Source organism: Mya arenaria, chromosome 17 (assembly GCF_026914265.1).
Source record: "Mya arenaria isolate MELC-2E11 chromosome 17, ASM2691426v1".
NCBI classification, from domain to species: domain Eukaryota; kingdom Metazoa; phylum Mollusca; class Bivalvia; order Myida; family Myidae; genus Mya; species Mya arenaria.
Genome location: NC_069138.1, coordinates 21,860,890 through 21,874,796, shown reverse-complemented (window position 1 = coordinate 21,874,796; position 13,907 = coordinate 21,860,890). Strand labels below are relative to the sequence as shown.

Genomic DNA, 13,907 nt, shown 5'->3' with positions numbered 1-13,907 from the left:
TCAAAATATAATTTCAACAAATTATTAAAACCAGAGTTATGGGCCCATCTACACAAGTGCATATTTTTTGAATATCTTAAACATTTTTAGGTTATGACCAAGGTTTAAAATTTGGGATAACGACCAACTATGACTCCAAGGCTATGACAATAACGCAACTTTTTAATTAAAAAGAATCAGACAAGCTGACAACTTATTTCTTACCTTCCCTCCCATTAAATCCTCATTATCAGACTCATCAGTGAGAGTAATCTCACTGAATGTGGAAGTTTCCGTGATTGTTGTATCTTCAAAATCGGTGTTCATATTAGATCCTGTTTTCGTTTGTCGAGGGGCCACAACTGGAACCGTGGGTTCAGCTGTGTGAAGTGGTACCTGATTTCCTACAAAATAAAAAGAAAAATATTGCATTGGCGTTAAAAAAGGTTTCTGTTCTGTGCAGGGGTATTTTTTTTGTAAATTATTTTTACAGATTTAAACGAAAGTATGCGATATACAAAACAGAAACTTGTTGGATATTAACATTAGAGCACGTTTTTGCCTGTCATTGGGCTGCAACTGAAAGTAGTTGATATAAGCACAAACCCACAAACCTGATGCAAGCAAGGGCTTGTAAAAAAAATCTGAATTTTGATGTTAATGCATCAATAGAAGTAACAATCTTCTTGAAGTTCATGTAATAAATCTTGCAAATTTCATCTAGAACAGTATCAATACCAAATACATAAAATCTCATCAACATTTATTTATAATACATTAAAGCTTGTTAGACATTATACCTGGAAGATTTGAATTAAACACGGAGTAGTTGCCGTTTGCTCCGGTTAGTTGCTCATATCGAGACATAAACTCCTGTTCCCGGGGGGCTGGTTTGTTCGATGGTTCCGAATCGTTCCATCGTACTGAGGATTTTGAAGTAGCACCAGCTGAAAATATACAAAAAAAAATTACAACAAAATTGTGGATTTTTATTATTTATTTGCCTCACAATACATTAAGACCTCATTGGTAATCTTTATTTTGTGCTCAAAAGAAGCATTGCAATGAAGGGTTTTAGCTAGACAGTTATGAAAGGTGCAGCATGTTTACCCTCCTGCCTTCTTAGAATGTTTAAAATAATCAAATTGTTTGTTTTTTTTACTAAAACTTTTACTATGACTGTAATTTTATACAAACAAATTTGAAATATTCGGCAGTTGAACTTAATATTACTTTTAGAACTTAGTCATAATTCTTAACATTGTCTGTCAAATTCATAATATTCAAGTTCTCCATAACCTGATACAATGTGCCCTTTTCCCCTATAGCACCCTGCCCTTTTTACCAGGCTAAAAGTGTCCCTACAATGGTAAAATGAAGACAATGTCGGACTGAAGGATAATTGGCTTGCTTATTTTCTGATTATGTATGACCAGCTTTATTTTTTTTATTATAGAATAATTCTTGTCAATTCAAAATCATCTGCTATTAGGAATACAAGAAACGCTGCAATGCGACGAAACCAGGTTTTCATTGATTGACAGAAAAACTTCAGCCAGTGTCTGTTTTTATATTTTTAACAACAGTGACCTTGACCCTCGGGACCCCAAACACAATCCCATGAAATGTCCCCATAAACTCTTCCTTTGTACCAAGTTTAGTCAAAATATGTGGACCCTGACTAAAGTTATTCAGATTCAACTGTTTTTCTATTTTTAGTAACAGTGACCTTGACCTTGACCCTAGGGACCCCAAACGCAATCCCATGAAAGGTATCCATAAAATCTTCCTATAGACCAAGTTTGGTTGAGATATGTGGACCCTAACTAAAGTTATTCAGTTTTAACTGTTTTTCTATTTTTAGTAACAGGGACCTTGCCTTTAACGACACTAAGTCTTTAAATAATAAAGATTTTTTTTCTTTAGTTTTTCATTTTTTTCAAACTGACTATAAAATCAGTAGGGTCGGCTCCTTAATTCCATAGGTAGGGTCGGGTAACCCGAACCAAATTTATTTTTTGCTTAGACCCTATGACAAATAGACAATACCTCAATTTACTTAAGAACTTCAAAAAAATATACACGCTTAAAATGGCACAAAGTCTGTAAGATAATTGATATGTTGATCAATTTCAATAAAAAAACACCTTCATGATCATGTTTTCGAAAAAAAAAAAAAAGATTTGATTTGGAGAATTTGCATTGGAATGATGTTCTATTTGTTTTGTTTAACAGAAGTATTTTTATGTCAAAATCAAAAGATTAAAATGGATAAATCCTGCCATCTAGTGCAAACATGGAGCTCTTGTAAACTACTTCAAAACAAAATTCACAAACTGTTGGCCTACATACCAGAGGGTAATTTTGTGGCTTATAAAAGAGTAAATGTGCAAGTCTAACACTTTACGTAATACATTTGTGTGAACATTTCCACTTCCAAATTAAATCTTGCGTGATTGCAAGACAAACATTTCAGACAAATACGCCTTTGTAAGCTTTGCAAAAATCTATTTCTTTTAGTGCAGATCTCTTTTAGATTACAAACATTTTTTGGAAACCAAAATTTAAGCTCATGAAAGCATAAGTTAAGAATAGCTTTGCAATTAGGTTGGGTTATTTGATTTATGTAATAGATTTTTTATAATTATCTTTTCAAACCATGGAAGGACGTTTTGGAGTTAAGGATAATATCAGAACATGTCATCAGTATAAACGTATAAGCCTTCACTTTCTATTGATAAAATACACTGATTTTTAAAATGCCAATTAACCAGGTCCATAAATTTCTGCGATTTCAATGCCTATTCTCTTGATAAGTACATTTATTGTATATCGTCCTAACAGACACGTGTCAATTGCAGCACATTAATTTTAATATGTAAAAACACTAATTCTACTCTGCACTTCAATTGTAGGGTTAGCTTAAAAGAGTTTCATACTTAGTTTTTCACAAAAGTATTGAAGAAGGCTCATGCACCCTGTACTTTTTGGAAGCACCCTTCTGCCCTCATTGCAACCAGCATGGACACTCTTCCGTCAAATTTGTCTTTTGGTACCACCAAACTTTTATTCTTGGCACTTAACACCTAACATAACTTCAATATAACACAATCCATATCATTTTAGGACAAATTCATTATGTTCAGGTTCACCACAGCCTTAAAAAATGAGATTTGTTCACCCTTATCACCCTGTCCCTTTTCTGCAGCACCCTGTCTTAATTAAAGTGACACTCTTATTCAAAATCAATACATACACATGTATATAACAAACATAAATTTTGACTGATAAACCTTTAACTACTTAATAAATAATGAATTTATGGAAAATAGTAACTACTGATAACAAGATTGTAACCTTGAATTTAATAGCAGAAAGCGCAAAAAAATTAAATGATTGGTGAATGCTTATAAAGATTTACTGTGGTCTACTATAGTCTCATAAGGTAGATATACCATGTTTTATGCTCATTTCTTTCAAATTAAACTTGATATCCTTCATAAGAACTATTGTTTTTGACATTTATTCATCCTTTTTCGAATATTAAAACAATATTATTAATTGTGTTAAATCTTATTTGGGAGGAAGAGTGCATCTTTAATATTAACTAAAACCTAGTTAACTCGTAACTGTTGTATGGTGTACTAGTATCATGTTTGGATACAAACTCCAGGGATTTCTTTGAGAAAGAAATTGGAGTGCCTGTGACTAAATTTTCAAGCCAGGGACTCGTATTTTGACCTTACTTTTCATCCCAGGGACCCCCACAATAACCTTTCATTAAGTGGAAACCATTTAATACTGGAACACCATATAATTACCAGGCAACCCGAATTCAAGCATTTTGAGTCACGGCACCCACAGCTTAAAAAATGCCTGCGATTGATATTTATTAGATTTGCAAGTGAGCACATATCCTCGAGTCTATAGATCACAGCTGAAAGGACATTTTCGGCATTGAAAATTGAAACTGATGGCTCATATAAAACCAGACCTAAATTTTAATTCTAAATTAATTGCAGGCAGTATTTAAATTAGGAAATTAATCCATTCAAACATTAGGCAAAAGACCACCTCATGTTATTTATACCATCAATAGATCTTTAGGAACCATTCAAAATATTCAAATGACCATGCATTTGCCAAAAAAAACAACCCATCTGGGACAGATAGACTTGGAAATTCTTAAGTTTATCTTTTAGATTAAGGGAAAATTGTGTATGGCTCCCATAAAATATTACGATAAAAAATGCAAATGTCTAAAGGGGCATAATATCTATATAGGTTTACAATGTAAAGATGCAGAAAAGAAACATATTAATTTGAATGCATTATTGTGTTTAACTCATTTGAATTTGATGATCAAAACATAAAAGCACATAATTTGTGCAGTGTTCTCTTAAAAGAACAAGCTGCCGGCTAAAATAGATTTTTCAAATGGCAATTAAGCCAGCCATTAATTTTAAGTATAATAAGTAGTAGCTTGTCGGTTACTTTACTATCTGAGATAATTCAACCAAAACTTATTGAGCACCCTGTTTGTATATATACAGATAAAAGAATACTAGTGAAATATTGGTGTGTTTTACAGGGAAATTTGTGACCCCTTAGTTATTGACTGAAAACCCCATTTATTAGGCAAATAGTTTATACCTGTACACAAATTTTTGATTTCAAAATTATGATTTAAGGGTACTTGCTCATGTTTCGGACCAAAAATTAATTTTCCTGGTAATGCCTACAATCACTGATTTGATCATTATTTCACTCTGAAGATATTGAAATTGCAGAATAAATACAATCATGGTATTAAAAAAGTAGTATGGGTGTAGTTGGGTGTGAACTCACACCAGTTAAGTCAAGAAAAAATTAGAAAACCCACGGCTTCACCACTAGGCCTTATACAAAAGTGATGGCTATTTTGACATTTAAACAATACATTGGTAACATCATGGGATAATGTCAATCAACCAATCATGCAACAACAAAGCCATACATAATGCTAATTATATTGCTTATGGTCAACGTTAATGAAACTTGTGGTCTTCAAAGACAATATTTGAGTAATTATCAACATTTGCTGAAGGGTTCCAGCTTTTAGTATCTTAGTTTAAACAAACCTAATGATTTGCCGCAATTTAATTCTTCATAAAAAAAAGTGCATCTTACAAAAACATTCATGAGCGAGTCCCTTTAATTTGAAAACATTTCTGTTTCAATGTTAAATTCAAGGCCTTTTCCTCTTTTTATCAAGTAAAATTTAGTCTTAACCGATTTTATATTCACATTATAATCAATTCAAAAAACGAAATATTCAACAGAAACCATTATTTTCTTTCACGAAAAATAATGGTTTATATTCAAATAACGTCACCAAGTTATTCCCTAGCACGGATTTTACTGTCCGCCTCCAAACCTTAATAAATGTTTACAGCTTCATGCCTAAGTAAGAGTTACCGTTTATTAAGCAAACATGATCTGAATATTTTATTACTTCATGTTTGCCGAAACACTCAAAAATTGTATAAATGTAACTCAACTTGACCTCTTTCAACTTGAGAATTTCAAAATGTAGCCTAATTTGATCATTTGTAATTCTCATGTGGAAATTGATGTGCCACCTTTTTATAATTATTCTACTTATCTTAAAAGTAAGGTTGTTCTCTTTATATGTATTTAATTGCCTGATTAAGGAATTTCAAATGCTTTTAACACAATTATTTAACTTACTAACCAATTTATTGTTGTAAATTTGAGGTTTTTCATTCTAATCCAATTGTAAACATAAAACGTAACTCGGCCAAGTATTGTGAAATATCTTTTTTTTTCAACATTGATAAGATTGTTTTTATTTTTCAACATTGATTGGTTTTATTTATTTATGCAATCTTAATAGTGCGTACTCAGTCTACAAGGAGGTCTTTATCTTTGACACCCCTGCTCATTTTATAGTGTTATTATGCCAATTTCTCAACATACGGCCTTCGCTGGATGAACTCTGATTTGATAATTAAAAAAATACCTGTAGAAAAAAAAACAACTGCCAAAGTTCCATGTAAGTCATTTACTACACCTGCCAAAGTTTCATTCATTAAGTTTCTGTAATTGTAAATGGGAGATAATTCATTTTCAGGGATGTGTGTGACCTGGCTGCTGAAGGGCTGATCAATACCATTTTGGCGATGAATTCTTGGGGCTCAAAGGGGTTGAAGCACCCTGACACTAAAGCCAAAAAGGCTTTAAGAAGCTCTTAAGAGGGCTTTCCTAACTTTAATTTTTGTATAAACTGGAGTGTTCATTCTAACAACCAATAAAGTTACAACCAAAAGTAGCCAGATAAGCTTTGAAATTTGGTAGGGGGGGTTGGGGGATGGGGGAGTGGGCGTGGTTGGTGCGAATGGGTTTCCCTGGAGCCATTAGATCCGCAGAAATCCACAAACATATCATATCTGTGATTTCTTAAAAATCTCAGGTTTTGACAGCAAAATATTTCAGAACTTACTTTCAGTATTACTGTTAGTTTGAGCCTGTATTTTTCTCGCCTCTTCCTTTAACCGATTCTGAAGCGTAGCTGCCGTATCCTTTATTGCTTGAATTCGATCCGCCCGACTCCGAGGTAATCCATCGTTTAATCGATTAGCATCACTTAAATAATTATCACCATTCACACCGTTATATCCACTAGCCAAGGAATTCGGTTCTTGGTTTAACTTTTCCTGAAGAGCCTGAGTAAATTTCGAAGTCACATTTCCAACATCGAACGAAAAATCACCGATAGTCCGAACATTCATTTGGTTGGGTTTTTCCACATTTTTTTGCCGAGTCGGCTTTAAAATGTCTCTGTTATTCGCTGCAGATCTTGTATTTCCTGACCCGTCAATATCCATCTTCGATCTGTAATGCAAATTAGGATTCATATTATACAATTCATTGATATAAAAAGAAGGCAAATCTTTTATTTCAGTGTTAAATACTCCTATTTTTTGATAATGGGTAAAATGCTTGTAGCTTTTGAAAAGAAAATATAAATACCTTATTATTATAATGAGACATGGAAGTCTAAAAAAATAAGCAATTAATGTTTTAATATATCTATTTCTATTTCCAAGAGGAAAAACTTTAAATAAAACATTCCATAAAAACTATCGGCTAAAATTTCACAAAGGACATACAATTGTTTACTATAAACATAATCCAATCCATATTACAAAAACATTTATAATAAATCATGCAAATTTTGATGAGTCTCGTAAAATAAGATATGATAGCGGCCTTGGTTAAATGTCTAGAAAGTTAAATGGATAGTCGATATAAATCACTTATGTGTCTTGCAGGCTCAACCTTGAATCTTGTTCAGTCTTATTGTATGTTAACAAGACTGTTTTTCAGCTTTTAAAACCAAACAGATAGTCATGATAATACAGCGATATGATAAATTATACTACAAGTTTTGGTTCAGTAAACTTAAATATTTGTACTATTGGTAAAGAGACATCTAATGAACAAAATACCTATGAAATATGTTCCCACTTAAAGGGACTGCTTCCTGATTTCTTATTCAGATTTAAAAAAAAAAAAATTGTGTGTAAACAAAATGGTTCTAACAATGATTAGTGGTCAACATTTTCTTTTGTCCAATGAGAAAGTTACAGTTTTCTAATACATTTATTTAAGTAAATCAGCAGTAACCCATTACTTATTTAAATCAAGTGAAGCGATAGATACAAATAGTGGCTGGCCCATTTAGAAGGTAGTTTACACAATAAAATTTAGACCACTCTACAGAAGATGGGGGGAAGCATTCTGCAAACCACTTTACAGAAGATAGGGGGGGAAGCATTTTGCAAATATATAATGTTCAGGTTGATAGAGTATATCTTGATCTAAATTGGAAATAATGTTTTGCAGACTATGCTTAAAAAATACCGCAATAATTCACAGTTTAATCAAATATCTGTTACAATAAGTACCAGTCACAACAGGTAATTGCTTAATAGCAAAAAATTTGCAACATGGTGTGAATTATTTCCGTTACATTTTTATAAAGCTGAAAATGTTATAATAGTTTTACCAAACAAACAGCAAGAAATTAAAAACTAATTTTCACATCGCACAGACTTGGCCAACTTCATTAAAAAAAGTTTTGATTATCGATGTTCAATTTAAATTCAATTATCAGCAAAAAATACACGAAAATAATCGGTTTACATTTATAAAATTTGATTCTTATTGAAAATCTTTTAAGAAATCAAAATGTTTTCTAACAAAACATAAACATCTTTCTTTACCTGTCATAAAACATACAAAATATTTCTTCTTAAAAGTGCAAATGTTTATAGCTTTGACAGGTTTAAGTCCACCAGTAATCACCCCTTCAACTGACATAAAATCCAAACTTTACAGCGAGTATACAGTTGAGTCAGAGCAATAATATGGATTGTACTAGTACCCGTGGTCGGTCAAGTCATTCATTTATTATCATTTTGTCTTAAAGATGCACTCTTACTCCCAAATAAGATGTACCACAGTAAATACAATTGTTTTAATTTAACGAAAAGAATGAATAAATATTGAAAATGGTTCCTATGAAGAATACCTGTTAAATTTGAAAAAAGGTGCAGAAAACCTTACGAGTCGATCATTGATCTCCATAAATCTTTTAAGACGCGCCTACCATTAAATATTTGTGCGTTTTCAGCTATTAAATACACTGTTACAATCTTGTTATCAGTTGATATTTTCCATAAATGCATAATTAAGAAAGTATTTAAAGGTTCATCACTCAAAATTTAAGTTTGTTATATTGATCATAAATTATTTCTTAATACCAGTGTCATTTTAATTTAACTGTTGTTTGATAATACTTTTATCATGTAAAGGAAACCGGAGAGTTGCATGGAATTGTACCGAGCCTCTCAGATTTTCAAGGGCATAACATGACAGTTACTTAGATGGTCATTAAGCCGAACAACTGGGTTTTCTCTGGGTTTCCCCACAACGAAAGACCACACTCTCGGGCAACATCAAGGCAATGAGAGTAACCTAGCATAAGTTCATATACCTCCAACATAAGATTCATAGCTTTACTAACTTAAGTTTAAACTATTTATTTTTAAGAAAAAAGAAGAGTGTTTTTTTCATTACTGAAATACCATTTTTACAATACATTACAATGAAGAACTATTTTCAAACAAACTGAATTCAGTATTTATATTCAAAATTTCACTCATGCAAAAATATATTATGTATGCATTGTGTTAATCTGGTAGCATGTATTCATGCTAATACCGTAAATGACTGGTTATAAGACGATAGGGGGTATTAGACGCAGGGAAAAAAATATGTGCTAAATCGGGGAAAAAAACTTTTAATTTATGTTTTGGGTTAAAAGACGCATAGAAAAAATGTCAAATTGTCTGGCATTTTCGGCCACCATGTTTGTTGACAGTGACAAAAAATTTTTTTTTCGTGAAAATGGCGATGGTTATCTTTAAAACCATACAATGATAACACAAAGCAAAATTGGTTTCATTTTTATTCGTTTCATGTGATATAAAACATAACAGATTATTTAAAATAAACACATTCAATCAGCACATATTGCACAAAGAAACACACAAATTGTCATTCACTAATCCTTAAATCGCTTTCCTCAAAGCCCTCAAATTCCTCGTCATCGTCGTCACTCTCGAAGAAACGCTCCATTTCATCTTCCGTCATGTCTTTGGTCGTCTTGTCCGTGTAGTAACCGCATCCATCATCGTCTTCTTCGTCGGCTGCCTCATCTGTCCTTTTATGACAATTTGTAAGATTCTTTCTGACAGTATATCGTAAACAAAATACGTCAAGAATGATAAGTTAAGTTTTGCAAAGACCTTATATTGTACGAGTTTGTTCTCAAAATGTCAACACCTACAGAAAAGAATAAAGAACGTGACAAAGTGCGAATAAACAAGACCATTATCGCAACAGTTTGTAGTATTGGTATGTTAACAGGTTAAAGGCAGTCGAGTTTTTCACACCTTATCGTACAACTGACAAAAAATATTTTGACAGTGCCCAACTTTGCTTTCTTATATGCAAGTTTAATTATTGTTCAATTCAATTTATTATTCAAAATTAAATTGAATAACTTTAATCGAAAAACATTTAATCCAAAAATATTTTTGTTAAAATTATAAACGTCTTACGATATACCGTATACCGATCTTTAACTTGCCGTTTTAACCCGTATATAATCGATCAATATGACGCGAGTAACTTCCCTTTCTACATAAATGTAAACAAACTCTCAGCTTAAAAATCGACCTCAGAAAAAAACTTTGAAAAATTGTTACGGGTTATTATACGCAGGCATTTTTTTGCATCGAAATCTGAGGAAAAAAAGGGCGTCTAATACCCAGTCATTTACGGTACCATGGGCATTTCTTTAAGTAAAGACTCAAGGTTTACAGTTTTTGAATTACAATGATTATGTCCCAAAAAACATACAACAACAGCACCAGCAGCAGCAGCAGCGACAACAACAAAAACAACAACAAACAATCTGAAAATAAAACCTCCCATAGAACCAAATACCTGAGGAATGATTACAAAGAGCTGACAACCTGAATTTTGCATAGGGCAGCAGTCAACAGTTTTGACAAGGTCAATGTATTAAGATGATCATAGACTAAACAGGTTCAAGTATGTTCAAGTGGCTAACAGATACTTCATAGTGTGTGTGTGTAAGGTGTCATATGTCTCCTACGCAGTTTTATGACACAGATGATGGATATATACATGTACGATTGTTTACTTTAGATCTATCAAACCCTCATGCTCGAGGAAGTTACAAAAAGTTCAATAATATCTTATGGGATGTCTGTTTATTTGACACTGCCTGGATGAAACTTCTTTCGCCTAGATATGCATATCAATTTAACTCATTAATTCTCCAACTAAAATAAAGTTATACTGTATAGTCCTGAATCAGGTAAGCGCACTCCCTTCTCAACAAAGCATCTCAGATCAATGCCCTTTGTTGGCAATGAGGACTTTGGTTCTTTGTGGTTGGTGAAATTATAGAATATCGACAAATATGTCAAATCATTATATTACCATCTGGGCGTTGCCTGAGAGTATGTGCGTCATTATCCATCCCCTATTTCGGGGTGAGACACATGTCCGGTTGGTGCAGCAGTTAGTGCACTGGCTTCTCACCTAAGTGACCTGGGTTTGATTCCCAGCCATGGCATATTGACTTTGGTTTGTGGTCACCAAGTTGGACAAGTGGGTTTTCTCTGGGTACTGCTGTTTCCCCCACAACTCAAGACCACACATCTTGCCAACAAGAGTGATTAATATAAGTTACAATAACTTGTTTCACACTCGTTGTAAAAATAAATAACTAACTAAACACAGGTTTTCAAGCAATCAACAACAATAAAAGCTTCTAAAATTGGACATATCTCAAGGTCCAAACATACACATGGGTAAAAGTTGAGAATTTTGAAAATCCTGAAAAATGCTGGGGGCCGCAGGGCCCTCGGTCAGGTCCAGGGCGAAGCCTTGGCCAGGGGTCCAGGGGGCCAGAGGCCCCCTGAAGCTCCTTGAACATAGCCATTTAGTGGATATGAAATGCCTTTTCCAGGCTTTAATTTTAAATAATGAGGAGTATTGGAATAAGGTTTTTCAGACAAATATGACTATGAATATGATATACATGTGACACTACATAATAAAGAATATCCTGCATAAGCAAGCCAGTAATCATGATTTACTAAATTTATTTTAAAAACCTCAAAATTAACCATGCTAAAATCCCATATTAATCTGTCACTTTAAAGAACATGGTGCAATAAGCAACTTGTCAAATCACTTCGCACTTCGGCCGAGATCGTTGCTAAGTTACCGGTACGGTACAAAAGACCATTAATCATTCTTATTAATTGGCATCCTACTAATCAGCATTTTTGTAAATATCAAAGACATTATAAAACTGTCAAAACATAAAGAAAACAACATTTCCAGGGTGTTATAAATTATCTACAGTGTATAAAATTTTACGACATTTTGGGGGTAAATTTGACATATACAGTACTGCAGTCGTCTGCACTTACACTCCGACCTGTTTTGGCAGTCTGATTTGATTTTTTTAGCAGCACTTCTGATAATAAACTTGTTTTTACAAGTCAGAGGTAATATTTCTTCTGTTTCTCAATCAAAAACACTGGCACTTGACAAGTCTCAACCATGACGTATTTAATGCGTATTTTCCGAAAATCTAAAAATAGTAACAAATATCAAGTTTTTGTTTACATTGTTTCCGTCAATGTTTTTGTCTGAAAATTTAAGAAATTAGAAATTCTACCGCTTTTGAACACAAACTACCACTATTGAGACCTAAATCTACCTCTCTGTCATTGCCAAAGTAAACTCAGCAAGTTTGCGGTTATTTTTGAGATGCCTGTTGTAAGTTTTTCGTCATCGGAAGTAGAGGATTACCTTATATGGAAAATGCTTAAAATAGCACATGACGTATTGCAAAGGCTACGATCCACGCACACTTCTGGAGAAATGACCCGAAAACTGATGCTTTCTGTCACGGAAAGCTCACGAGAGAGATTCAATTCGAATTTCTTAAGATTGAAACTGATATTTAAGTTTGCTTAGATATCATCGCTGACCAAACTTGAAAACAAAATACTACTCGCGCCTTTTTTTTAACATAATTGTGACTAAGGACTGCGTCTGCCATATATGGAAACTTTCGTGATTCTCCTCAATGACGTTAATCTTCCGATCGATTCGATTAGTCGAGCAACAAGTCGTGTTTTCCCGCCTATTTCCGTAGATATACGTCACAGTGTCGTTTCAAAATACCGCAGTGTTCGGATAAGACAATAATAACATAAGTTATCGCAGATCTATACAAACGTCGAAGCATCGAATAAGCGATGGAAAATATATTTCAAGGTCCCAGCCTACCCCCCCCCCCCCCCCCCCAATTTTCTCAACCGATCTCGACGAATTGGAAATTCGACCCTCCGGGAATACGTAAATCCGGAAAACTTTTACCCATGCATACACATACCTCCTGGGGGTGGCGTTAGGTGTGTCATTATCTGACCCATCTCCGGTCAATGTGGAGCTGCTATCACTGATGTCCATTTCATCATTATCCAGGTGGTTTTCCTTGTTTTCCACACTCAACTAGAAAAAGATAACTCATTGCATTTAATTCAAGAACCAAAGTCTAACTTCAATTGTTAACTGAAACATTCTCAGGTAATAATTGTACCTGATCATATATTTATAATATCACACAATCATGAAGAGTTGAAAGTTAGGTAACAGTCATTGAAATTATACTTATAAGCCCTGGCATCAAATTACTGAACAAGCCCTGCTTAATTCAGAATTTAAGCAAGCCCAATAGACATTTTTCAATTGCATGAATTGCGGGCTTGTGATAATTTCGACCACTGAGGTTAGATAGGCTGGCTATTGTTTTAATGATCTAAAACCTACCAGAGCACGGGCATGTTCAGACAGCTTGTTCCTGGGTACCTCTCCAACTAGTCCAGCGGCGTGCATGGCTTCCAGTACCTGCAACAGGAGGAAAGGGTTTTGTAGAGAAGTGCTCCTTCTTGCTCTCCAATGCTTGTTTCTGCTCATTATGCCACCCTGTGATAGGTTCTTCAACCAAACACATTACCAATTCTTTCTTCTCCTGTGCCACAGAGGTAGCTGACGCTTGTTACTGTTTAAGGTAATCCATCCATCATTAGTAATTGTTTATTTGAGATTATTAAGGTCTGCCTGCACCTATTGGCTGCATTATGGCTTCATCCCGCCTTGACGCCATCACAAATTGTGTTTAAGTGCCATAACTGATAAGAGATAGAAGTGACAGCGGCCGGGATTTGAACCCAAAACCTTCCTCA

The 13,907-nt window shown here is 33.9% G+C and overlaps 1 protein-coding gene across 5 annotated transcripts in view; it reads right to left on the bottom strand.

Annotated features, from left to right (window-relative positions):
- Window positions 1-13,907, bottom strand: part of LOC128223836 (centrosome-associated protein 350-like) — a 108,560-nt gene that overhangs the window by 24,474 nt on the left and 70,179 nt on the right. For all 5 annotated transcript variants that reach the window (XM_052933254.1, XM_052933256.1, XM_052933255.1 and 2 more), the window contains 5 exons: window positions 13,492-13,569; window positions 13,055-13,173; window positions 6,482-6,873; window positions 780-926; window positions 205-383 (listed from right to left, as the gene is read on the bottom strand). In XM_052933254.1, the coding sequence (XP_052789214.1) occupies window positions 205-383; window positions 780-926; window positions 6,482-6,873; window positions 13,055-13,173; window positions 13,492-13,569 (915 nt within the window). The remainder of the gene's footprint in view (window positions 1-204; window positions 384-779; window positions 927-6,481; window positions 6,874-13,054; window positions 13,174-13,491; window positions 13,570-13,907) is intronic.